Source organism: Dasypus novemcinctus, chromosome 29 (assembly GCF_030445035.2).
Source record: "Dasypus novemcinctus isolate mDasNov1 chromosome 29, mDasNov1.1.hap2, whole genome shotgun sequence".
NCBI lineage: Eukaryota > Metazoa > Chordata > Mammalia > Cingulata > Dasypodidae > Dasypus > Dasypus novemcinctus.
The window spans coordinates 29103810-29131782 of record NC_080701.1 but is presented as its reverse complement, the minus strand read 5'-3'; the positions used below and the strand labels follow the sequence as shown (position 1 = coordinate 29131782).

The window sequence follows — 27973 nt, the reverse complement described above, 5'->3', positions numbered from 1 at the left end:
TAGTACTAGAGTTGATAGGTATATGTCCAAGAGACCTAAATTTTTGGTCTGTCCATGTGCCAGTCAGGCCCTGCATCTCAACAGAGTTGCAACACCTACTTTCCAGTTCATCAGACACACCAGGACAACTAACAAGGTGATGATGATGGACTACAACCATCCCAAGGAACAGAGAGTCTGCAACTGCAAGCAAGATAGTTCCGCCCATTTGCCCCATGGGATCTAAGACCCTTCTTAATTAGAGGCAGAGTGGGCATCACCATCCCAGAATTCTCAGGATTGGAGAATGAACAATGGGCTAAAGTAGAATTACTGTTATTCTACCATAGACTTATTGTGATTCTAGCAATGGAGGAACTTTTGTCATTGATGTGGAGGTAATGGCCCCTGGAGGTTCTGAGGGGAGGGAGAGGGAAAAATAGGTGTAACATGGAGGCATTTTTAGGACATTGGAATTGTCCTAAATGACATTACAATGACAGGTACAGGCCATTATATATCTTATCATAACTTACAAAACGCTGTGGGAGAGAGTTAAACTATAATGTAAGCTATAATCCACACTTAGTGACAATGCACCAAAATGTGTTCACCAATTGTAACAAACGGACCACACTAATGAAGGATTTTGTTAATGTGGGAAAATGTGGGAGGGATAGGGAGCAGGGCATATAGGAATTCCCTATATTTTTTTGTAACATTTACATAATCTAAATATCTTTAAGAAAAATAGAAAAATTCTAATATTAAAAAAAAAAAAAGAAACTGCCAGCCTGTGTTCTAGAGAACTGCACCATTTCACATTCCCGTCACTAATGTATGCGGGTTCACGTTTCTCCACTTCCTGCCAACACTTGTTATTGTCCATCTTTTTGATTATACAACTGGTACTGATGGGCAGTAGTAGACAAAGTGCAAATTGAGGAGTCCCCATCTATCAGGTGGGATTCCAGCTCCAGGAGGCCCTATGCCTAACTGACAATGAAGGTTTAGGCCACTGGCTACTAAAACAATAGTTTTCTAGATACAATTCCTCCTGGCAGTACTAAGAAGCAATTCCTATTTAATTGCATAGATGGGTTATACATGTTTTAATTATCAAAACAACTCAAGCAAAGTTCTAAAAAAAATGCACCCCCCCAAAAAAAAATTCACTGTTACACAGATGCCGCTCACTCTACAGCTAACTATCAGACCTCAAAATAGAGACAACATATTCTAGAAAATGGTCAAAAATATTTTATACCAATTTAATATTTTACTTGTGCAAAAGTCCTATGTATTTTATTTAGGAAAATTCCATATAATTTTCCTTTACAGTTAGTTTAAAGAATCCAAGATTTATCTTAAGCTGTATACAAATATTAAATTTCATCTAAGGCTTTGTAATATAACAGGCACTGTAATTTTTAGAAGCTATAGTATTTGCTGAGTAGAGTGGTTACTCAGTCCATAAATATTTGCTGAATGAATCTGCCCTAAGAGTAAATTTATTTTTTTTAAAGTGGACTAAAATGATACAAAATAATGACTTAGTGTTATAATAAAATTCTGTCCATTTTATTAAAAGCTGGTTTCAGTTCTTCACATAGTTATGAAAGTTTCTTTTCTTTAAAAAAAAAAAGCCCATTTCATTGCATTATTTCATAAGAGTAAGTTGGCTCAGTGAGACTGTCACTGATAAAAACATGTACAAAGTTAGCACCACACTTCTTTAAATGCAGACAGCTACAATGACCTTTTCAATATGTACAAACTCCCTTTACACATAACACATATATTTACAGCTAATAAATAACATTTAAAGCCAAAGCATCTTTTATATTATAGCAAAATCTTTAGAAGCCAGAGTTCCCAGTGCCATATGCTAATTTGATGAATCTTGTCTTAAGTTTTATGCAACCTTGGTCAAAACCCAAATCCAGAAAATCAATAAATTAGCAATCAAGGGGGATACCAACAACAAATCGCACATCATTTTATTTTTAGAGAGAATGCATTCCAAGCCTGCTGGTATCAATCACAACACTTGCCCTACATTATATAGGCACAATCACATTTCTCAGATACACGGCTGAACTTCTGACACTTCTGGAACTACTTCTCCAATGTGCTACGATGCATCCTTTGATTGTTTACCTTCCAAATCATGCCAAATAATACATCTACATGCAGGGTTTTTTATGTGAGTATGTGTTCAGATACCCACACATGTTCACAGTTTGGGTTCCCAGCAAAAGCCTCTGTGAGATTTGACTTCTTCTTTTCATTCTATATTAATACGCAGAAGAGCATTCTGAAAATGTGAGATCTAGTTTATAAATACTCGTTCACTCACTCTTGATTAGTTGTTAAAAATGGTAACAACAACCAGTTTGGTGTGGCTGTGGCAATCAAAGATTCTTTCAGCTGCACACGATGGTTTCTAAGCGCTGCTCATGAACACAGCCAGTTACTTTCCCACCTCTATGTGCAGTAAAAAGGGTCCTTGTCTGAAATTTATAGGCATTCAGATGATGCAGAATTTGAACCTGAACACAAATCTTTTTGTAAATACCAGGAAAGAAGGAGACACACTCAAAGTGTGGTTGAACCCTGACTGAAGTAAGCCTAGACCTGAATGGTAACTATTGGATAATAAATGACTTCGAACAGATGAATATAATTTTTAAACTCTGATTTTAAAAAATTACAGTAGCATTCTCTTTTGCCACAGTTCAAATTATGTGTCAGATGAAGACTGCAGGCTCATTTTTTTTTGTTTTGTTTTGTTTTTATACAGGGTATTTATTTGGGGTAGGAGCTTACAGATACCAGGCCATAAAGCATAAGTTACTTCCTTCACCAAAGTCTATTTGGAGCAAGATGGCTGCCGACATATGTGAGGGTTCAGGCTTCCTGGGTTCCTGTGTTCCTGGGGCTTGCTTTACTCTGGCTTCAAGTTTCCTTCCTTCCTGGGGCTGGCTTCCCAGGCTCTAGTTTAAGTCTTCAGCATCAAACTCCAAAATCAAAACTCTAACATCAGAAACCCTCAACTCTGTCCTTTGCCATGCCTTTTATCTGTGATGCCCTAATGACATGGCCCAATCAAAGCCCTAGTCATAACTCAATCATTGCAGGCTCATTTTAAATACCTATCCAGGGAACAATGTTAAAATATAATCTTTTGAGACAAAGAAAAAAAGGTGAGTTGGGGGGAGCAGTTTAGGTAATAAACTAAAGTCTATTAAAATTCATTGATCTAAATTTTATATCTCCTTTAATTTGTTATTTAGTTACAATGCAAGCCAATGGCAGAAAATATTTAAAGATTCAGTGCTTTATCAATTATATTCTCTGTCCTTTCCATCCTGCTTAACTCTTGGGCTACATCTCAATGGCAAGAGGAGAGCCATTCCAAAAAAAAAAAAATGGTCCAACATTTTGACTGTTAAGAAAATAATTTTCTATATTTAGACTTTAGACTTGGAGAAAACTTTGAGAAGGAATTGGTTCAGAACATCCAGAATTCCAATTAAAATATGAAGTTCTAATCGGTTTTAGGCTGTGGCTAAATGTGCCACATGAAGTACCTTTATTATTTTACCAGGGGACAAACAATTATTTCTTCTTTCTCAAAGGCCAAAATGCAGTGCTTTCTATAGCTGCTGTCTTTTAATGCTGGAAGATGTGATCTTTGGCCATCATACTCCTCAAACTGAATTAGCTACTCTTTAGTATCTGCAGCTGTCTCTTAAAATAACTAACAAGTATATGGCTGGGATTAATACTCAGGAAATTCCATTTTTAAACACTGGGCATCTTTTGTAAAAGTTACTTCATTCACTTCATTCTTCACAGATTTCACGGGCTGTTCTTCTTTCCACAGATTTGCCCAGTTTCTGAGAAAAAGCAGAGGAAGAAGGACAATTTACTAACTGCTCAGTGTTTTACAAACCTGTCCCCTCCCCCACCATTCCTATGAAGAAAATAATTCAAGTGGAAGTTCAGAACAACCTCTGTTGTTGAAAAAGCCATTGAAAAAGCTTTTTCCATTTCCAGGTAATGGTGTGACCAGCCTTTCCCATTGTTTCTTGCGTCACTGGTTTGTATTACATAGTCTAAGCTTTCGCTCCTTATACCTGTAACCCATTAGCACTTGGCACCTGTCAGGCGAATGAGGGGAGGAATGAAAATGGCATGTCCAGGGAACTCAGCTGAGTTGAGGGGAAGGTCATATGCTTAGTTTCCACTTAGGACTGACGTGCTGGAAAGATTCAGCTGCCAGCTGCCAGCAGATTAGCCTTAAAGGTCAGGTAGGAGAGAGCCAGGGAGCTGTGTCATAATGGAAAAAGAAGAGTCTCCAATCTTCTAACTCCATTCAGTCTCTGTCATAAGGGGTTTGAGATGGGTGCTTGGTGGCTGCCCCTTTGATTTCCTTTCCTGGGTTCTACTGGCACTCGGAGGCTCACATTGTTGTTGCAATGATGGTATGAGACAGTTTACTCCCCTGGATACAGTCTGAGAAGAGCTGCACCCATGGCTACAAAGACAACTACTGAACTTGGGTTATATGCTCTGCAGTTAGCATCTGTAAGGGTAGCCAGGATGCAGTGGAGGAAAAAAAGTACAAAGAAGATTTCGTGGTAGTTACACAGTCAAACCTCAAAACTGCACCCGAAAGGGAGAGGGCTCAGAGTAAGAGCAGAAGGAGACATATATGGGGAAGCCCTGCGAAAAGCAAAAGGGTCGGCCCAATCTCTGCGGGAGGGCTAAGAAAGACCCTTAGAAGATTCAGATCACAGGAGTCAGTGCAGATATTGAGTTATGGGGTGAGGGGCAATGGAGGCAGTTGGATCCCTGCAGAGAACCAGCTCAGGGCGCCCAGAGAGACTTAGCATATGATGCTTACCAGCCAGACTTTTTATGCAGAGACTTGTCATGGCATTTCACAAATACCACAGGTGACTTTCCTTTCTGGAGAAAAGACACCTTCTCCCTGGAGCAGAAGATCACCCTGTGGGAGAGAATGTATGTGAGCATGCCATGTGGAACAACCAAAACAACTACGCAAGAATGTAGGGTTCTATGCAAGAATGTAGGGTTCTCTAAGTGAGATAATGCAAACATTTACCAGGGGGAGAAAAGAAGAGAAAGAAGATACATTAAAAATAAAGGACCTGAAACAATTAAAAATAAAAAAAAGATTGTAGGGTTCTATGCAAGAATGTAGGGTTTGGTCAGGTCCATTCAACTCCAACATGACTGTTCCAGTTGTTTTTTATAATTTCAATAATTGACTGCTAATACTCAGGCTGTTCTGGTCATTGACATGGGAACTAGAAAGGCTATTTGAGAGAAACCTAGTTAATCAGTATAGCCAGGTATAAAAACATTCTTGAACAGCCTTAGAATCACAAGCCTTTCTCCAAAAGCTGTCACAAGATTAAATTTACTACCTCTTAGTATCTGCATTAGAAAAGTGGCCTCCCACTGGCCCACGAGAGGAACAAATGTTCTGCAGAGCTTTTCCATCCAAAACATCTTTTTTTTTTTTTTTGGTTATAAAAGCGAATGACTAAAGAGAAATTGTTTGTCAATCCTAATGTAAAAAGTTTTTCTTATTAAAGTAATACCATGTTATAGTTTGCAAAGCCCCCATACACCAGTATAAAAAAATTTAAACCGTACAGGGCTCTCTGTGCAATACATTTTATAGATATATGTGGGACAGGGGAGGGCAAGAAAGGACAAGATGAGTGTGGAAGAATTTTATTCTTCTTGAAGAGGCTGGTTTTAAGATTTGAATGTCAAATATAACATCTCTGAGGTTTGTTGCATAACTTTGGTGCTGGTGAGAAACAGCGCCAACTGAGAAACCAGGGATTCCTGACTGCTAAGTCCTGCTCTCCCTCTGAATAAATATCAGTTCAGGGACTTTCCGTACATGAAATGCAGAAATACTATTACTTCCCCAGTATGACAATAAAAGAGTACTCCTGCAGAAATCCTACAGAGAATTATCTCAATCATATAGTATTGAAGACAAGGCTTACTGAAGTTTCACTTGAATGGTGAAAGCTCCTGAGAGGCTATCCTTAAGGAATGATAATAAAGCGCGTCTGAAGTGAATGGGGAAATAAAGTGAGTTAATTACTTTTTTTGAGTCTCTCCTGCTTTTACTCTGATCTTCTCAATAGCATATCCGGGGCTGCTCCACCAGTCTGACCAGCTGAAGTATGAATCACTGTTCCACTTGAGTTTTAACATCAGCAGCTCCCCGATGTCCAACTCGGTGTAAATCAGGAAGGAGTATGTCTTATTCGTGGAGACTTCAGGCCTGAATAAAAAGTCAACATATTTGGTTAGTTCTGGATATCAGATTTTTTTTCTTTCCATTGTTCTCCTCTCAATATGTAAATAGTTTTATTGTTTGGGGAATATTTTAAAAATGCAAAAAATGTCCAATGAAATATTCAAGATGAATGTCTATGGCATTTGGTATACTGTAAAAGACAGCCACGTCCATTTAATCTATTACAGCTTGTAGTCTAACCATACGCATTAGTAAGTACAATTCTTAAAAGACAAAAATTCACAACCCAGAGACATGATTTCCATGTTCATGTCTTCCTTTTCAATTTGTATAGATACATAGTTGCCATCATAATATTATAAACAATTCTCTTTTCTTCCCTTGTTCACTTAATATTGTATTTTCCACATTTTGTTATTTTATCTCATTTTCTATAAATACAGTTTTTTTTAAGCTGGTTGATTTTATGGACTTAATAAAGCACAAGTTACCTAACCATTGCCTTAATATTGGACACTTCGTTTTAAATTTATGCTGTTACATGTACCATTGCAAGGAACATCTTTTGTCACATAACTTTTTTAAAAATTTCTGTTGAATAGTTATTTAGGATAAATTAATTTGAAAAGAAATTATACCCTTAAATATCATAACCTTTTATAACCTTGAACGTTATTGCTACACTGCATTCCTCACTGGGGGGCTTCTATTGATTAATGACACTCCAGTGATGTAGGGATGTGCCCACTTCACAACCTCATCAGACCTGGGTATTTTTAAAGGTTTGTTCATTTAATAATTTATATAATGATATCTTAAAGTTACCCAAATCTTGTATTTCTTTGGTCAATCTTTTTCATGGGCTTTTTACTGTTTATATCTTCTCTATACATTATATTGATATCTACAGAGTAACTTCTTATCACTATTGTTCATTTTCTTTAACATCAAACCTTTTAAGAGAATTTACTTCTTGTTTTATTTAAAATCAACTGTACAAAAGAATTTACTTGTTGTTTTGTTTAAAATCAACATGTGCAAAATAAAACGACACCAAGAAAAAAAAAAGATAGTAACTGAAAATAAAATGGCCAATTTGAAAAATTTTTGTTCTCAATATGAAATATGGCCAAGACCTCAATTCTGAAATTCTAGTTTCTTAAGGTAGATACAGACTGGTTTTCTAAGTGTCCTACCCCACTTTTGTTCCTAGCCCAAACGTTACGGCAGGTTATGCAGGCAATTCCACGCCAGACCCACATGTGGAGAGGACCTTGGTGGCTACTCACAGGGTGAAAGGGATGTTTTCGCTCTCGGCCACAGTGCCATACAGAGAGATCTCGAAGGCTTGGTTGGTCTGCGTGTTGCTTTCAGTCCCAGAAAAGTGGATCTTTACTTGGTAATGGAAAACTGCAGAGGAGGAAATTGGAAGATGTGCTGATCAGCACAACTGATAGGTGTTAGGAAGATCAAATCAAGAGGCCCTGGCGCACTCCCTTCCTTGGCTGTCTTGTCTCTCCGCAGCTGTACTGAGCATATTTGGCATTTGTCACTGGATCACTGCCTGCGACCATATGTCTTCTTGTTTCAAGGGTGTGTCCTACCCTGGTTGCAAGCTCCTGGAGGTCAGAAGGCCCTTTTTATTCTCGTTCACCCCCTGCCCTCCGATCTAGCACAGAGCAGATAGCGATAGGCTCAAAATAAAAACTTGCATCACTGACCCTTTAGAGAGGCCCAGGGGATGCCTCACAAAGCCAGGTCCTAAAGTTCCCGTACCTGGGAGAGCCTCTGCAGAAAAGCACGTGCCTGAGCTCCTACACTTCCCTCTCCCTCCAAAACCCCTGCATCCACGGGGCTGAGGGAAGGTTATGGGGCTGGGTAAGGCACAGGCTTCAGGCACAGCGTCGAGAGAAATGGGGAGCCCTTGGGGCACCATGACAAGCCAGAGCGGGGGAAGCTGGGACTGCTGAAGTGCCCAGGCTCAGCTCGGTGCCCGTCAACACCGACCAGCTCAGAGGGGCACTGGGCAGGATGAGGAGGCTGATGGAGAGATGCCCTCAGAAGATACGCGTCTTCGGGAAATTACCGTCTGCTTATACCTTGCACATGCTTCCTGGTTCCAAAGAGAGAAACTGCGGGTTCCTGAGTTGCCTAAAAGGTTTTCTTGAATTAGGTGTTCCAACCCCCCATGCCACCAAGCACATCTCTGCAGATAACAACGGCACCCCCTTACACCTGGACGCCTTCGTCAGGTACATTCCACCTGGGGAAACCGTCCTTCAATATCGTCCCTTCCCTCTGGCTTGCTGAGGGCCCCAGGCCAGGCAGCCTTTTCTGAGGTTCGGCCCTCTCGCCACATTTATCTGCTCACCTCCTCTCCTGCTGCCCCTCCATGCCTTCAGGTCTTGCTCTACGCAAGATGCCAAGTTTGAAATTCAAGGACGAAACAAAACTCATGACAAAATGGAACTATCTTAGAAGGTCTGGTGTACTCTCTCCTCCCAGGGATACCGTGCATTTTAAAATGCAGGTGGTTCTTGCCTTCAGGGAAAGCAAACGCTCGGGGCAGGCAAACTTTTTCTATGAAGAGCCAGATAGTAAATGTTTTAATTTTGTGGGCCACACGGTCTGTGTCACAACTCCTCCATTCTGCCGAGGCAGTGTGAAAGCATAGGCAATAAGTAAAGAAACCTGTGGGCTCTGTTTTAATGACAACAAAAACAAGCCCAGGGGCCATGGTTTGCCAACCCCTGATTGGAAGGATTAGGTTCCAAATCAGCTCTGAGCCTGGGGCTGATGGGCTGTCCCTTCATGGTCACAAGTACAGAGGAAGGTGGCAAACAGGGTGTGCGCTGGGGCCTTGCACGCAAGGAGAATTAGGAACTATAGTAAAATGTCTCAGTGCAACTCCCTCTCTATCAACAGAAGTATGAAGGGGGCTCAGGGATAAGTAACATCATTCCTTTATCGCTGCCCAAAGGACATGATGCAATGAGCATGATAAATAAAAAATCAAGGCACGCAATGCGGTGTGCATCCTTTTATCACTCTCACTTTCCTTACTTGCAGATCTCCCACCCACCTTTGTAGGGCATCTGAGAACGAGTCTTCAGGTACATTTTGCTGCTTCTTTTGGCTCTGACTTTGTTGATCTCATAGCCCAAGTTGTTGCACCGGTTCTTTCTGCAACTCAGGCAGAGCCCTTTATCGAAGGCTTCCTTTGAATTGCACCGATAGGCCTTACTTGGATTTTCTTCATTCAACAGGGAGTCGATGAAAAGGTGAATGGAACGCTCATGCGAACACTTCACTAGCTGGTCCACATCTAGGGAAGAATGGGCATAAAGAACGTTTCAGCTCTGCTAACGTACCAGTGGGTGCTTCCCCTTGCATGGCTAAAACAGTTTAGATGTGGAGTGAGAACAGAATGACCTCAGGGTCTATTCCTGTGAATCTATGATTGAAGGTCCTATTTAAGGAAGTATTCTTGGTGTCAGCTGCTCACCTACATTCAAGAGTGTCAAAGTGGCAAGCTTATAGGGACCTTTTGATTTTTCTGTTATTTTATGGTTATGAAACTGTAGCAACAGATATTCAAGATGGAAGTTGATTTCCCCCAGTTTATCTCATTATCTTCTTAAAGAAAACAAGCATCTAATGCTTCACAAAACTTCTGGAAACCACATTGTAAAAGATATCATTATTAAACGAATAGTATTTCATCATAGATTCTATATACATGAGGGTTGTGTCCTTGACTAATGATTTTACATTAAATAAATTATAGAAATAATTAGCAATGTCATAAAGAGTGGATCTATTACCATATTCTCTTATAACAATTCAAAACAACAACTTTATGCTGTATGTTTCATAACATGCACAGAAGCCATGAGACTACTGACACTAGGTAAGTCCCAATCGCCTATAAAGTATGCAAATCATCCTTAAATGAAATGCACATTTAACACAAGTTAACATGCTTATTAAAATAAATATCAAGTGAATATAAAATTATTTTTTTCTTCTTAATATTTTGGAAGATCTACTGCTGGGGAGTGGTGATTTGTATCTGATTTGTGCATCTCCTAAAAAGGCCAGGAAAAGAAATTTGGACTTATTAACACCTTTACTCTCAGTAAATTTCAAAATCTCTTCACTGGCTTTGCAACTACAGTGAGAGGTCAGATAACATTTTGTTGTTGTTGTTGTTGTTGTTGTTGTTATTAATGAGAGCAGTGGAGTTTTCCTTTCTGAATCTCACTTTTACTTTTTCTTGCTACTCTAAGTGCAAAAATCAATGTAGTCTACAACAAAAAAGAAAAATGGTTGTCAAACCACACAAAGTACAGAGACTCTAGGGTAATCATGCTGAATATGACAGAATTCTTCAGAAACCTATCTTGGTCCAAGTGTGGATTACTTTGCGGGTAATGGGAGAGACACTGGATGATTGAGAGTCAAGGACGAAACTCATGCTCAATTCGTTTCTAAATCACGTTTACCTCCAAGGCCTCTCTCTGCAATCACGCGGATAGCTTCCCCAATGTTACATCCAGGTTGAAAAGTGCCTCCATTAGGATAAATGTCAACATGTCCCACGGGTTTCTGGATTCCAATACTTCGGCCGGGGGACCCTCTGGTGAATGTGTGTAACACATCTACAAAATATGCATCATCTGGAGAAAGGCGGCTTGGCGCTTCAGCATACTCGAAGTTAGGTCCAGCTGGATCTAGGCCTTCGGTGGGAAAAAAAAAAAGCCCACAGACTTTAAATCCTTTTTCATCCCCATTAGTATCAAGTTAGCATTCCAATGCGCTTCATTAGAATGTAACGGGCAGCCACTTAGATTCTTATTAGCTCCTATTCTACTGTAATTTGATCTTTAAATTACTGAGTCATAAAAGTCAACTTCGATCCTTTTATATGAAATTTGAATCTCCTAAGCTGGCCATTATATAGCAATTTTCATTCAGGATATCTTGATTTCCTTTTGTAAATTATTTCTGAATCTGCTGAGAAGACTTTTAAATAGTGGTGGCTTCTTTCGCTCTCTCTACCATGCCAAACCATCTATCACCACCGGCCTAGACAGCTGTCTTCCTTCTCCCGACAGGCCTCCGGTTTTGGTCCTTTTCAACATTTCCCATTATTGATGCCAATGGTGATATGCCTGCAATATTGCCACCAAGGAACAGAGCAGGAGGAGAGAAACAGGATTCTCAGAGAAATCTTAACTATGCTTAACTTTGTGCTAGGTTTCTGTGCTAATGCTGGGAGATGGTGAGCCCATGAGAACAAGAGCCTGCATTTTATCTTATTCCTGAAAAACAGCCCTACCATGAGATAATCAAGTGGCTGGGCCTTCCCACCCCCACCCCCATCCCCACTCCCACCTCCACTCCCCCAAAAAGCACTAGGCTCTTCTGGGCATTTAACAAGCTTTGTTCTGACTCTCTTTCAGAAGGGCAGCCATCTTGACTTTTTGGTAACAGGTGACACTACTGTTTTCTTACCAGTAATTCTGTTGACCTTCTTATTGGTCAGACTTCCTGCAATGCCAGCAGCATGGGCTCCAAGGCTGTAGCCCAAGAGATGAACATTGTCCAGAGGATAGTTAAATTCCTCCTTTGAGAGAAAAAGGGGAAAAATTGTTTGCAAAAGATAAAACCAAAGGAAATAAAATCAATATCGTTTTCAAAATTAGGCAAGACTAAAAATGTATTCAACCTATTTTAATTCTGTGTTACGGATAAAAGGGAGAAATACATATTCTGGTTGAGATGTTCTCGTTGACAACATATTTAAATTAGAAAGTTTTCCCATGCCTCTGAAATGATATAAATTATATGATTATATAGTCCACGATTCCCGCACACTAAATAGCCTGCAGCACTTTATTCTTTAAGGTTAGCCAAACAATGATTTATAATCAGGAAATATAACAATGGGAAGGAACCACACACTTATGGGGTCCAGCTTCCTCACATTAAAGATAAGATGTCTGAGGCCCAGGGTGGTGATCCAACTTGCCCAATTTCACTCAACCAGGCAACAAAGAGCCAAGACAAGAACCTTTGTCCTCTGATGGTTAGTCCAATACACACAATTTATTTTTGAACTCCCATTATCTGGTTTCAATAACTTGACCTGAAGTCCAAGGTACTATTCAATGGTCATTTCTAGAGGATGGTCTCAGAGTCAATGTGGGTAAAACTGTCACCAAAGTCATAATTCTGGGCCCTCAGCTCCCTCCTGTCCTACAAGCCTTCCCCACCATTTCCTTCCTGGCTCAAGTCCATCACTCCCCCAACCCTCAACAAAAATTTGGATCTTTAATTCACACTCAGAATAAATGCTGTTAATATTTTTGTCACAGAGATTGGTATTCTATAACAGGGCCCAAAACCATGTCCCAGCCAACTGGTAGGGAAGGATTTGGCTGAACATTCCATCTTCCCTCTGTCCTGGAATAACAAGCTTTTTGTCTGTTCCACCCACTTAGTTCCTGGTCTCAGCAGATCTATTCACTACGAAACTATCAAAGGACAAGTCAGGGCAGCACTGGGCCTTGGTGCTCCAGTCTTAACATAATACTGTTTATTGCTTTGAAATAATGCCCACGCAGAGCTTCTGGGGATTTCAACTGCCCCAGGAAAGGTCTACGCCTAAGTGAAAAGGCAAAAAGACCAGTCATTTGCCCAACTCTAGCCAAGAGATGTTTTTGGACACCTAAGGCTCCTTCTCGCTGCCTTACCTCCATCCAGTTGATAAATCTGGCGACATCCTTTCCCACCAGCTGGGTGTAACCTGCAGACACTGGGTAATGCTGCTGGGCCCGCAACAGCCAGTCCACCACGATGACGTTGGAGTCTGGCTCCCGCTTGTACAGGGCTGCCACGAGCTTTGGCACCCAACTCTCATACATCCCCGTGACCTGGGAAGAGAGGGCACATGCTTTCTTAAAATGTCCACCTACAACTAGTCATGGATGGAGCAATCCACTACACCTGGGTTAAATGGAAACCCTAACCCACAAGGCAGCCCCTGGGCTCGGACAAAAACTCAACCCCCAAAAGAGTGTTTCAAGACTTGTGCCTGCCCCTTCTGCAGTACATCTGAGTAAGCCAAAGAAGGTGTGGTGGGTTCAGGGATGGCAGGTGGGGGTTCAGCACAGGATCAATGTTAAAAGCACGCTTGACAAACTGAACGGAACTCCAATAATTTGCACGGTTAGGAGGAAAGATCAGTCTGAATGAATGAAAAAATTGTTGCAGAATCAGAGATGATCTTAAAAGAAAGTTAGTTTAGTTACTTTCAATTAGGCTAATAAACGTTTCTCAGTAGAATTATTTGGGGGTATGGGAACTTATTTTTTCTAATAAGGAGCCATTTACATATGCCATTTGATGTGCTAATGAAAAAAAGTTTTAAACATACTAAACTACACTAACAGAAAATTCTGGGTTTGTTTTGCAACCGCTTTCTTAATAGATAAGAAAATGGTAAGCTTCAGTTCAAACTTTTCCACAGCTCCCTCCAATTCTTATTTATCAGAGTGCCAATTAGTGAGATTTAATAGCCATATTTCCCAAATGACTAGTTGGTCCTGATAAGACATAGGCAAACTGCCAACTGTAATTCTTTCCCTCTTATTAATGAGGGCTCCAAAAGGCAAAGTCAAAAGACCTACAGTTTCCTCAAATTAACTCCATTCATAAAGAATTTTAATTTATGCTTTCAGAGAAGGGGTATTGGCTATCTTAGCAAAGATGTACACTTTTTAAAATTTAATTTAAATTTTCTATGGCTGCAGGAGGAGCCTGGAGCCTGGAGTGAGTGGTGCTGGGGGTGGGGGGAGAGGCAGGCAGAAAAGCTCAACTGATTCTTTTCTTTTTTTTTTAACAAATCAATTTTATGGAAACATATTAATGTAGCATACAATTCACCCAAAGTGTACAATCAATGGCATTTGGTATAATCACATAGTTGTGCCTTCATCACTTCAATCATGATCAGAGCATTTGCATTATTTCAATAATGATAATAAACAAAAACCAGATGAACAAGAAACTTCTGCACCTCTCAGTCTATTTCCCCTGCTGTACATAGCTACTGTTCCTGACTATTTTTGCAATGATTTATTTATTTATTAAGCAGTTTTACTGAGATATGTGCACATTCTATATGATCTATCTAAAGCGTACAATCAATAGCTTTCAGGAAAGTCACAATGCTGAAGATGCACACTTTAATCAACAGACGTTTTAAAAAATGCAGGTTCAAAATTCCAGACAGTCCTGCTTAAGCTTGTATATGGGTAGAATTGGAGATAAAACCCAAATCCACACACACTAATAAGACCTGAGATTAGGTCATGTTGAAGCCACAATAAACGTTACTCAGCTATGTACTGACTAGACCAAAAAATGTCTAAAATCCTTGTTTAAGGTAACTTTTAAGGGGAGCCCTGTAAAAACTAGAGACTCAGTGTTATTCCAATAGGAAAAGAGGAGTCTTGGATTGCCAAACCGAGGGACTTCATTTGGAACTTCATACCAGGGTTCTTTCTTATTCTTTCTCCTCGGCTAAGGCTATCAGAGCACAAGCTCTAGTTTCACTCCTGACATAAACCGCACAACTTCTCACCACATAGCTGTGCCCTTGGCAAGCCTGAGACTCAGAGGAATTTGGTCCCAGTCCTAGCTCTTCCATTAACTATTTTATTGGGCCACCCATTAAAAAGAGGATTCGATTCATAAATTTCTAAGTGTGACCGTTCTGGTTCGCAGTCTACTCGTAGTGATAAAATGCCCACTCTAGAGCCCTTTCAAGCAAGAGGAGAAAACAAAGGAGAAAAGGTGCGAAGGTGATGCGAGCCCACTAGGAACTTATTCAGATCTCCTCTGAACACATCTCAGCGACGCTGCTTCAGGTCCAGGTGCAATTTGGGTCGGGGATGCAAATACAGGGCAGGCTCACCTAGAGCAAAACCATGAAGAGCGGGTGCTGCCCTCCTCTCTCCCTCTTCTTGGTGTGCCCACCACCCTTTGCAGCTGCCCTCTGAGAGGGACTGATGTCACTTCTTCAGAATGCAATGCTAATGGCCACTCCAGTCAGCCAGAGGTGAGGGCGTCCTCCTTCACAATGAGAACCCTGTTCTTAAAGCACCCATGTGTGAAATCCAAGCAAGTGGCGGAACTCCAGCCCAGCTGTGTCTAAACGGCCTTCTGGGATGTGCCATATGCATGTTACAGGCCCAGCATTCTTTGGCATCTCTCATAACAGAGTTGGGGGATCTCCTTCGTTCCTCAGTTTGTCCCCTTGATTCACTAAGCACCTTATCTCAGAAAAGGCAGGAAGATTTTGTTTGCTCTAGGCCCCGGTTGTAACATTTTCTGTACTATCACTGTTTCCAGATTAGGCAATATTTACAATGGCAAGTTGCCCAATTTATGCTTCCAGTGACTCATACTTTCATCAACCGAATAACAGCTAATCTAATCCTCACTTTAAAAATTCAGTAGAAAATACTTGTGTACACAAGTCTAAACAAAAGGGTAGGAAATCCAAGTACCCACTTTCCTCCATTCAGAGAAGGTCCTGTTTCCTAAGTTTTTCTTCTACACATCCCTTCAACAGCACCAATTTTAAAAATCTTAGATTCTCAGACACACAACTGAACAAAGCCTCTGCTGCCACTTGCACTGGGTGGCCCAACTTGAAGAAGCTGGGATCAGCAGGTTTGGCTTAGTTATTGGTAAGACTAACCATGTCTGTACAATGAAAACCTGAACCCACAGCCAGTGATCTAGCCATGTAGGTAAAATGTAAGGGCCCGTGGAATGAAGGATATAAGTGGGTTGTGGAGGGCAGGAGATTGAAACTGGTGCCATCCACTGATATTGGGCTGTTTGTGTATTCTAATCTGAGGGATGGAAACCTCTGGAAAAAATTCTAAGTATTTAATTCTCTCAGGGATAATATGATTGAGATGCCTGGGATATTCAATTTATTCCCTGGAGTATAAATGTGTTTAAGTTTAAGCTTTTTTGAAAAGTGTTAAATGCCAAGTTCTCTCTCTATATATATAATTGCCTCTAAAAACACCTAAGATTTCTTTTTCCTATTTAAAAGGTCTTAAAATATAAAAAAGATGCATATTTAGGAATTAGGCCTTTCATCACAAAATGAATAATTCACTATGTTAACTCTAGTAAACTGATGCATTTTTATTAAAATAGCATGTGTGAGAATTCTGTTAGTAGTTGCCTTTGTCTCCAAAAATTATAACAAATTGTCCAATACCATAAATAACAAAGGTACTTAAGCTCTGGAGAAAAAGAAATGAGGGCTAGATATATATCATTCTGTAGCTAATTTATCTCATTAGAATTTAATATCTATTCCATATTCCATTACATCAGAACTTATTCTATAAATTCTGATATGATGGGAAAATAATATATCCTTGACAATCAATTTTATGTAAGGCCTATTTAATAAACAATGAAATTCACCCAGTAGGGATTAAAAATGTTAAAAACAAACAAAATGATTAAGTAAGCACTGTATTTGACATATTTAGAGGGAACTACTTTATTCATAGATTTTAAGGTAAATGTAGCCAGTTTTCACCTTTAACAATCGATCACCTATTACAGAACAGTCGATTACCTATTACAGTTTCCTGCTAGCCCTCTTTCATCTCTAGAAAATTCCTGAGGTTTACAGTCTGAAAATGTTGGAAGTGGAGGGGCCTTAAAGATGTCTAGTTCAACCTCTTCTATAAACTGAGGCCCAGAGATGGAAGGTGTGACTTGACCCATGTCACAGGGCTGGCAAGTGGCAAAGTCAGAGCTGGAACCCAGGCTGCCGTACCTCCCCCGCCCTCTCCCCACCGGTCCAGGTTGTCTTCCCCAGGAAAGGATCCTGGCAATTTGCTGGAGGAGGCAGGATGGTGCCGGGTTCCCAGAAGCTCCATGTTTGGCTCTGGGTTGAGCTGAGCCTCCTTCCCCACCTCACAAGAACGGCTGTTGTAAAGGACCCGGGCAGGTACCATGTTACAGAGCAGGTCGGCACCTTCTAGGGGAAGGGCTCCTGAACCTGTGCCTGTGGATTGCACGGTTCCCCACCCCAAAGCAGAAACTGCCTTGATTCAAGTTGAAAGCAAAGCCCGTGGAGAGCAAGCAGAATTCTGCAGCATTCCCAGCAGCCAGGGCGCGCCCGAGTTCCCCCTTCCTGAACAGTCTCTCTCACCGTCCAGCCATGGATCACCACGAAGGTTTTGCTGCTGTGGTTAAAGTGGCAGTTAGCCACCGACTCTTTCACTCCAGGAATGAGGTGGCAGGTGTCCTCAACTGTATCTTCAGGGGTCCTGAGGGCAAATTTACTTTCAATGTCTCTAAAATCCCCTCCTCCTCTAGTTCCTGGAAAGAAAAAAAAAACATGGAGAGGAGGTTAACTGCAGAATGATTTGCTTTTATTAGCTCAAATGTTCTATTTTAGGTTCACAAGCAATCACCACTGGTTTTTGTTTTTGTTTTTGAAGTGTTAAAAAAATGAATGTGAATTGCAAGAGAATAACAGATCTTGCAGTCATGATCACAGTTGGCAGAGACAAATTTAAGATAAATGTGCGTTAAGAACACTTATCTCACCTGTGTCTTCCAGCCTGTTCTTCAGCTCTGACTGTGTGTGTGTACAATTTCAAGTAACTCAGCCGCTATTTGGGGATCCCTAAGTTAATTCAAGGATCTCTCAAGGCATGTCTCTAAGTGATTTGACTGAGTTATGTTGCTAATAGTAGAAAAGAGAGTGGGAACCAGAGTCAGGTCTCTTGGTTCCAGTTCAAAGCTTGTTCTCCGGGTGCCTATTGATATAGTCCTATTCAATTGATTATTTAACACATTTTAAGTCTCTGCTTACAGCAAAGGAAAATTCTCCTATAAAATTATGCAATTAGGTTTGCTTGGGAAAAAGATTATTTCCTATTCACTCACAAAATTAAAATATATATATATATATATATACACTAGTATTATGAAAAGTTGGAATGAAGAAGCTTTTGTATAAATTATTCCCACAGCAATAGCAGAATATACCATTTCAAAATCATGTTTTAAGAAATCATTTAGTGGGATGCTCAGAAATGATTGTGCTATCCATGCGGTGGTTAATTCTTCCCCCAAATTTTCTTTTCCCCCTTATGTAATTAAAGCCTTCCACACAAAGTCAAAGCTTAAAACACTACAACAAAGCTGTGTTTACAAAGCGGCTATTTTGGTTCTTCATAGTTAGTCCCAAATTGGGTAAAGGGAGAAGGCCTATTTATAACCTTTCTTTTGAATGTATGGACGATAAATCTAAGTGTCAATAAATCTTCACTGGGTACTTGGAGACAGGACATGTAATATCATAGTGAACACTTGAAATAAATTATTTTGCTAATAAAATGAGATTCATCACAAAGCAGAGCATAGTCTAAGGGAAGTTATATTAGGGAAAATCATTTAATTCCTTGCCAAGGGAAAAAAAAAGCTAAAAAAATGATCGACTATAAGAAGGCAATAACTTGCAGATTTTAGCTTTTCTATCTTTCAGAAATTTCAGGAGATAAATAACTATATTGCTTAGGAATACATAAATTTCTTAATCAAAATTTTCTCTCTTTACACAATTCAAAATCTGAAAAATCTGTAAATTTTAAAATAACATTGCAAAAGTCAGGCCAAAAATGATAGGATAACATGAAAGTCAGGCATTCCAATCAGGCTTATGGTCTTTATCTAAGGACCAACCAACATTTTCCCTTTTAGTAATTATTTTCCCCAGTCCCTTGAGCAATATGGTGTTTCCTTCTCAACTGATTTCCTCACATGCAACAGGCTGACAACCAAACCAAACCAAAACAAACCCGCCAACACCTGAAACGGAGGAGACAATTTCTCTGTGATTTGGTTTAGTGGAAAGAAATGAGTTTCGTTACAGTAGCTAAACACTCTAAGATCATTTCTTCAAATGATCTTTAAAGCTCTTTGCATTTCCAGTAGTAAAATCGCCCTTGAAATACATCCCTCAGAGTATGCTCAGTCTCTAATCTTACTTGATTGGAGGTTTGCCTTACCCCGTCACCAGAAAGTACTCTGGTGACCTTATTATATTTCTGATAAGGGAAAAGAATATTGCAGACTTAAAATGATTCTACTTTCAGCGTTCAAGAAGTTCTTTTCTTGCTAGTGCTTTCGAAAGTTTAAAACTAAATTAGTTTCACTGTCTCCCACCTCTCCACCTCAAGTAACTCATCCTTTCCCTCTAACAATCTTATTTTGACATGTTCAATGATCAATCTTTTAAAACCAGAACCGATGTGCACCGCCTGGCAAACAGTTTTCACACCCCACCTGTGTGCCAAGCCAGTAGTTAGGACTATTGCAGGACGCAACTCCAGGGAACATCGTTCACTTTGGTTCAATTCTTCCCGAGAATTACACAACATAGTGGCCCTGGCATTGCTGCTGGTTTTGAACTGACTAAGAATATTCTTTGAAATTACTAAGGCTGGCTTTGTATGGTTCCATGAAAAAAAAAAAAGTCTATTCAGTTCATGGATCCCGTATCAGATTACGAGTATGTCCCATTGAGAGCTCTGATTTCCCATGGCCAACATTTTAGGTTGAGTCCACAGCATATAAAGAGAAATTCATACAGTCTCAAGTGCATTTGTGTTTGGAGTTTTTAATTTTGCTTGTAAAGGAAATCATTTCTCATTTTACTTTCTCAAGTTACAGAGAACATAATGAAGCCCTTCAACAGGAAAAGGGTTCCACGCTCTGAGCTGCGCCATGGAGCCAGGGCTCTGTCATCCTACCCATGACGTTGTAAATTTTACTGGTGCTTAGACAAACCCGCCTTCCCTTCGGCGTTCTGACAGGGGTTTTTACACTACCGGGTTGCAACACCTCAAGGATGCGTCCTGAGGACAAAACTCTAACAGAACTCGCGCATCTGGCTTAGGCCATGTAAAATTAGGGGAAAATATGGACCCTGAAAATAGGGACCAGTGCACTTAGCTGTCCCCGTACACAACAGGATTGCTCCAGGCTGGCAGGGGAATGGTTCAACTCAACCATAGCCAAGGAAGCTGTCATCATCTACACATGGGAAAACAGCAGAGACTCTCCACTTACTCAGCTAGATTATCTTTCATGGGTGCCCTGAGAAATGAGAGCCACCTAGATCAGAGAGCGGAAAGAAGGGGACCAGATTGCTTCCTCAGGACCTTCATCCTGAACTGGGCTTGGCACGTCAGCACCCCCATGCCAGCTGGGTCCCAGCAGACCTGCTCTCCATACGAGGGGAGATTTTTGCTCCCGGGAAAGTTATAATTGAATGCATTTCCTGGGTATGCAATTGCTAAATAGCTCCTAAACAGACAGCGAAAAATCTGTGTTTGAAAATAAGGAATTTATCTTAATGTGGATAATAACTTACAGAGATGACGTTAGGCTGAAAGCCTAAGCATGTAGAGACAGGTAAATGTGTTGCTGGAAAAGGAGGAACATGAGCATCCCAGGAAAGAAACAATATTCTAAAAGCAGTTCTGAATTACCCATGAATAAGAGTATCCTTCATATGAGCACTGTAGGTACAAGAGCTCAATTCCAACGTAGTTCTTTCTGAAGTTTCCACCCTCTGCCTCCCTCACACGCACAGACACACCAGAGGTCAAGGACTTCATCAGCAATTCATTTGCTTTCTGAGACTGATGGTTACAGTTTTTGACTCAGGTATTGTCTGCAGGATGCCAGAAAACCAAACAATCTGAATTGTTGAATTGATCAGTTTGGGAAAGGAAAAACTCATTACCATTTTCTGACTGAATTGACTGGTCTATTCAGATATTCCAATATATGCAGCAAGTCACTGCTTTTGAAGTATCTAACAAGCGGAGTGACTTTACATTTTTACGGAGAAAAGTATTTGTTCTGTTAAGTGAGTAGTAAAAATATATCCTGTACCTCACACTTGAACTCATTTTATGTTGAATTTTCTCTAGTATCAGGAATAAACTTCCACCTTCCTGAGATAAAAGGTAGAAAACAGCCTTGGAGATGTGTGTTAAAAGTGTCCCATTTATTTAGACCTTTACGTGTAAACAAGCAAGTGCAAGCACAGTATCCTACTCAAATGGATACTGTGGAAGGAAGCAGATGTGGCTCAAGCGGTTCAGCTTCTGCCTCCTACATGGGAGGTCCCTGGTTCAGTTCCTAGTGCCTCCTAAAAGAAACAAAAATGAACAACAAGCAAAATATACAAGGTCCCAGGGCCCCCAGTACCTAAAAAAAAAAAGATACTGTGGATTGGTTAATGAAATATTTTGATTAAGTGGTATCTTGCAGGCATATTTAAATCAAGAATTTTAAAAATTAAAATACAAAATTCTTGAATTGTTATTCTGAAATGAATTTCTCCTAATTGATAAAGAAGACAAAGGGAAGCATCCAGTTGTCTTACACAAACACAATGAAAGCCAATTATTATGTTGCCAATGATTATTTTAGCCTGAGAGAACCCTGAGTAAAGATTGTGACTCTGATCTGTTCATTAAAATGGAGATGCTAGCTCTCATGCTATTTTTCGGTATAATTAACTCTAAAAACCAACATTTTTTCAAAAGTACATTATTGATTTCAAGATAGCTATACCTTTGAATGGAGGGCTGTTGAGAAGTTCTCAATTCAAATCCATTTATTTACCTGCATTCCAGAAAGCCTCTTTTCATACTATTTTAAAGTTTCTGCAAATTTATATATTAAACTCTAATTAATCTGAGCCAGAAGACTATTGCCCCTACTTGTCTGCATAGAAGCAGTCATCCTAGAAAAATACACAGATGAGGTCATGTACCACATGGGAGCGTGGGGTGTGTGCCGTGAACGTTGTAGCTAAATTAGACGGAGTGTGACCACACCGATTCGATCATCTTTGTTCTTTTTATTCCACTGTCAAATAGTAATGGGGCCATTTTCTTTTATTCATTCAGAAAGTCGATTTAGACTTTTGAATGAACAATATGAGAGAACATATTGGGAAGAGCAAATGAATAAGTGTCACACATTTAAATATGCTTATTTCCAGTAACCCCACCCTGTCTCTCTCTCTCCCCCCATATATATAATGGATACGTATGTATAATCAACTTAAGGTGAACCATTCCTTCTTCCCTAGTAGATATTTATTTCCCCACTAATCCCATCTGACACTTACTGAATACCTAAATGGGGTCAATGCATACAGACATGTTTTAAATCGCCCACAAGCCAGCATTGTACAGATTTACAGTCAAGTAAACAAAGACTCTTCAGAGCAAATCTCAAACTCTTTAGTCTCTGAGTGAGCTGGAATCCCATCATATTTTCTCCTTCAGAAACTTAACAGAACCTCCAAACTTTGCAAGGAGACAATGTGACTGAAGCTACTGTTGACAGATTCACTCCCAGGTTAAAAAAATCTCTGTTGATAAAAAGTATTTTGTTCACTCAGGTGACAACTTATAGGAAGTGGGTACCACTCTCCTGAAACTCTACACTAAGTTTTCCAAAGTTTTGCACCTGGAATATTTGTTGCCATTAAAGCTGGGAAATGCAGAGTAAACTCTATAATGGTAACTTCATCAAGACCTGAAAAATGATGATAGTCATGACTTGTATTCTGTTTTTACAAACTGTACGATCCAAAGTCATCCTCAGCCATCATTCTGATTGCTAGAACATCTTCACACTTACTGCAGGAGAATGCAGCGGAGGGTGTAACGAGGTGGAAACAGGTGGCAGTCAGAGAAGAAACTACCTACTACCTGTAAAATGTATGTTTCGAGGCATTGTCTTGAACAATCTCTCGTAATGGAGGTAATAAACTGTATAGCCCAATTTTTCCTTAAGCATGAAGCAAGAATGGCGGGCTGAGCTAAAAATGCACTGCTTGAAAGAAAGTGAAAATTTTCCATTGCAACTCTTCCCCCATAACTGACTCCCACTTTTCAGTACAGTTAGTAATCAATCACTCCCTTGCTGAGCTCTGCTCCCTGAGCAATGACACCTGCTATTTTGTTCTCATCGCCCATGATGTTGAACTCAAAACGTTGGCCTAGAAATTCACTGTAGCCAGTCAAACAGAACTGCAGCTATTGAGCACTGAGGCAGAGGCTCCCTCTCCCAGCAATCCATGTTTCCCATCTGTGGGCACACAGAGACGGTGGTAGCTCCCGCAACACAGAGCTTGAGGGAAGGGCCTCATACCCTCATATTCTTCTTGGAAAAAAATAGAATGAATAAATCAAGTAAGAGCCCACGGGAGGTGCTGCCTACCATCACTCCACACTTGTGCCTTTCTCATCCTCGAATTCTTACATTCCTAGATGAATCCATTTGTGGGAGAAAGGAGAAGAAAGAAGCTGTGATGGGAGAGGCATAAATGGAGGTAGGGAGAGAGGAAGAAAATTCAAGGTGGCCCTGAGTCCTCCCCAAATACCTTTTCAGCCCTAGAAAGCACATGTTGGTTAAAATCAATTTAATTTTAACTGCTTTAAGTGTCCATTTGAATGAAAAAAATAAGAATTGGAGGGGCCTGAGAGAATTTTCGGTCTAGATCTAACTCCTCATTTTTGAGTTAAGGAAGTTAAACCCAGAGAGATGACGCTCACTTGCCCAAGAATTTCGGATTGGGAACCTCTAAGAGAGGATGGCAAATTCTAAAAACGTGGATGACACATGATCACCCGAGTTTATGGTAAGAGTAACGTCAAACAACGGTATACTTTCCGAAATAAGCCTTTGGAGTCCATTCCTGCCCTTTCCTTGGCCAGCATTGAACACTATTGAGGAGAACTTAGCACCAAAATAAGACGTTCAAGACTTTCTAACGGAACCTCCAGTGTTCTCAATCTGATCTGACAGAAAAGAAAGATTGTAAATCTTTCCAACCCATTCAACCATTTATGGGACCTCCACCTTTTTTTAAAATCGAAGAAAATTTTTCTTCCGCAGCTCAGAACCGAAATTAAACAAGCTTTCAGCTGCAAAGTCATGGAGAAACTCTACTCTAGCTTGAGGCTCTTGGAACATGCCTCCTGGAAGCACTTCCACCCCACACCGCCCTACTGGAATGGCACCACGGAAGGAAAAAGAAAATGTTGCCTCCTTTTATTGCTTGCTTCAACTGCCTCTTTAGTTGCTGCCGTATTTTAGCTGAACCAAGGTTCAAGTTACGCAGGCTGTCACGACTGCGGGCAAGGTGCAGCCTGGGCGCTTTCCCGTGCAATAAGGAAATTCGCATCTGCTCCTAAGGCAGGAACTCAGTCACCCCACCCGCCGGGAGCGCCCAGCTCCGCCCCAGCCGTGACCCGGGTTCCTGCCGCGGCCTCCCCGCGGCGCCCAGAGCTCCCCCACGTGCGCGGTGGCACTGCCGGGCTGGACGCGCCCAGCTGGCCTCTGCTCTGAAGACTCGCACCGAAACCAAGTGCAGACCTCTCCGCCCCCAGACGGGTCGTCGCTGCCACGTTTTCAGAAGAGTCCGCCCTTCGCTTGGTTTTCTGGGCGCTTAGAAAAGCAAAGCGTCCAAGCGTGCAAGCGTGCAAGCGTGCAAGCTGGAGAGCTTCCCGCGCGCCCTAACGCGCGCCGGACGCGGCATCTCTTGGACACCGAGCCACGCGTCCCCTCTACCCGCACGCCGGAGCGCAAGGGCTACGTAGAGAGCCGGGGGACCCTGTGATTTCAAACTGCGGACAACTCCTGCTTCTTTCCCCGGGCCACGACTAGGTGCCACTTTCCGTCCGCCCCGCCGCCACGGCCAAGCCGGGGTCACCTTGGCCCGCGTGCTTTTCATTCCAGCCACCCTCTCCCTCGTGCTCCCTGCCGCCACCCACTCTCAGCTGGGAGTTACTGCGGGTCACCGCCGCCCCGGGCCTTCCCTCCCGGGTCCCGCCCCGCACACCCAGTGGACCCTCCCCGGCCCTGCCCGCGGCCGCAGCGGGAGTGCAGGGAACTGCGCGGGAATCCGGGAGGAAGAGACGCCCCAGAGTGCTCGGAAGGAGAATGCCTTCCCTATTTCTCCCGAGCCCACGCCCGTGGCCCTTCTCGGGTTCCAGAGCTCGGGCAGAGAGAGATGCGCCCCCGCTCAACTTCCTCTTTCCCGTCTCTCGGGGGCTCTGGAAGTGGCCGCGCAGCCGCGTCTGCAGGTGGCCGGGAGTGCGCGCGGCACTTACTGTCGGCGGCGGTCAGACTCTGCAGCCACGCGCCCAGGGCCACCAGGAGCAGGACTTTGCTCTCCATCTCCGCGCGTCCCGGGTCGGAGCAGCTGGGCTGGCGCGCGGACCCCCGACTGGCCGCGGAGCCGGAGGCGGGAAAGGCTGGAGCTGCGGGTTCCGCGCGGGGCACCTCTCCCTTCAAAGGGAAAGGCTGGGCAGCTGCGAGCGGCAGGTTTCCTCGGAGAAGGAGGAAGAGGGGGAGGAGGAGAGTCTGACACTGTTTCCACGGCCGGGCTGTTTATGTGACTGGAAATATGCAAATAAACCTCATCACCTATTGGCTATAAAATCATAAGTTGGGGAGGGGTGGGGTGGGCCCTAAACTCACTTCCAAATCTTTGAGCGAATTGTAATGTGGATCAACCCTGCGGGCGAGAAGAGGGGGGGAAAGGGCAGCAGGGGAAATTGGCTTTTCCTTAGGTTTTTATTACTTTTTTTCTCTTAGGAGCCTGCCTCGCCAGGGAAGCACCGTTTCTATCGATTTGTGTTAAATATGCAACTGCTCTGTGACCACCAATTTTCCAAGAAGAGGAAGTTATGCTGTTAAACTACCTTTGGCCAATACTTTAAACCACTCCTCTTTTTTTTTTCCCCAAATCGATTTTATTGATACATATTAATAAATCATAAAATTCAACTCCCCTTTTGATGGATCCTGTGTATAAACTTGCAGGTTTTTCTTTTTGTTGTGTTTTATTTTTTGTTGGTGGTGGTTTTATTTTTTATGTTTTATTTTTCCAGAATCCTCTAGGTCACAATGTCAACCTAGGGACCTATGGACACACATTGCTTTGCAGCTTGTGCTTGTACAATCCAGCATTTTTAATACTGGCAAGACGGATTCATTTTTGTGATGGAGAAAAGCCCATTTACTCTAACTAGTTTCTCATTTTTTGCTTCATGTAAATTATACCCAATCCTCAAACTCATCATAGAATACAAGGATAACTTCTGACCTTCAGATACAGTAAGTGCAGGTCCAATGATTTAAAAGTGTATTGAGTTAAGCTAAGTGAAAGAAGGCATTCACAAAAGACACATTCTGAAGGATTACGTGGATGTAAAATGCCTGGAAGAGGCAAATAGAGAGACAGGAGGTAGACCAGGTGTCAGGGAAAAGAGATTGGAGAGGAGGGAGAGAAGATGGGGTGACTGCTAGTCAGAATAAGACTTTTGGGGGATGTGATGAAAGTGTTTTGAAATTTGTTTATGGTGACAATTGCACAACTCTGCAAGTACACTAGAAGCCATTGCATTGTGCACTTAAAAGGGTCAATAAAGCTTTTTAAAGAAGTATACCAAGGTATGCAAATAAAGTAATAAGAAAAAAGCACATTGGATATTGTCATTTTCTGCTGAAATGCTCAGAATACTTTCAAATTTATTTTTTATCTTAAGTAAAGCAAAACTGTATTTTTAATCCCTTTCCCCCGCCCATGTTAACTTTGCAAGAAACTGCATTTGTACAGTAATTTAAATGACAATAGAAATATGTGAATAACTTTATACTGCACATAATCTTGGAACCCAAAACTTTAATATTCGGCGATGTGTTCCACGCACACAAACCAAAATTTCACAAGTTGAGGATGGTTATTGTCAAAACACAGCAAGTTGTGAAATGTGTAACAATATGATGCTAGAAATAAAAAGTTCAAGTCCCTAAATGGTATGCCTACACTGATAAATGATATTTCATTATGTAGATATGAGATGTGAAGAGAACAAATCCTGTCTCTAGACACTCTGGGGTAAGGAAGGAAACAGCCATGACAAGGAGTCTTCTGACGTGAGGGCTGGAAACTTCTGGAGCTTTGATAGCTCATCTGTGGAATTCCCCACTGTTCCCAGTGGGGAAAATGCTGCTCCATCACCTGTTTTGGACCAGGAGACACAGAGTGTGTGGCATTCAGGAGTCACCAGCAAATGTATTTTTATGGTCTTCTTGCTTTTTAGGCAGCTCTAAAGCTATGAGGAAACTAGTTGGGGACTCTAATCCTAGTAGAAAAATTTTTGAGAGAGCAAGTCCTGATGATATTAACCTAAAAATTCAAGGATATGGAACCCAATTATTCAAAATTTAGCCGTACTGGTGATAGATTAGATTATGGAGATAAAAGAAAAAGTGGTTCTGGGAATGAAAAGAGCAATTACATCATTTTCTTCATGTGTGACCCTCAACAAGTTATGTAGACTTTATTGTATTAATATCGTCTCTTTAATGGAAGCCAAATTAGTTCTCATTTCATAAAGCTGTTTTTATGAGTACCTTTGATAACATATATTGCTTATATAATAATACTTATTTTCAGTATTATTATTTTTTCACTCTAATCCATATTTTATTCCTCCATTCTGTGGACCCTGGGAT

General features: G+C 41.3%; 1 protein-coding gene and 1 long non-coding RNA gene across 2 annotated transcripts; one reads left to right on the top strand and one right to left on the bottom strand.

Annotated features, from left to right (window-relative positions):
* Nucleotides 1-1538: 1538 nt before the first annotated feature.
* LPL (lipoprotein lipase) lies at nt 1539-25866 on the bottom strand. Its single transcript, XM_004468888.5, has 10 exons — nt 25561-25866; nt 17556-17725; nt 13054-13233; nt 11813-11924; nt 10801-11034; nt 9378-9620; nt 7585-7705; nt 6137-6319; nt 4892-4996; nt 1539-3881 (listed from the first exon to the last, which is right to left on the bottom strand). Coding segments are annotated over exons 1-10 (1416 nt in total). The 5' UTR covers nt 25628-25866; the 3' UTR covers nt 1539-3880.
* On the top strand, nt 25037-26244 carry LOC131276603 (uncharacterized). The gene is made up of 2 exons (XR_011647759.1): nt 25037-25114; nt 26048-26244. It is a non-coding gene; the product is annotated as an uncharacterized lncRNA (long non-coding RNA).
* Nucleotides 26245-27973: the final 1729 nt, after the last annotated feature.

Bases quoted from the DNA above. Each gene is read 5' to 3' on its own strand.
- LPL (XM_004468888.5), bottom strand. From the start codon at position 25,627: ATGGAGAGCAAAGTCCTGCTCCTGGTGGCCCTGGGCGCGTGGCTGCAG. The intron at 17,726-25,560 runs GTAAGTGCCGCG...TTTTCTTTCCAG, and splicing joins GAGTCTGACCGCCGCCGACA to GAACTAGAGGAGGAGGGGAT. The intron at 6,320-7,584 runs GTGAGTAGCCAC...CTTTTTATTCAG, and splicing joins GAAAACATCCCTTTCACCCT to GCCTGAAGTCTCCACGAATA.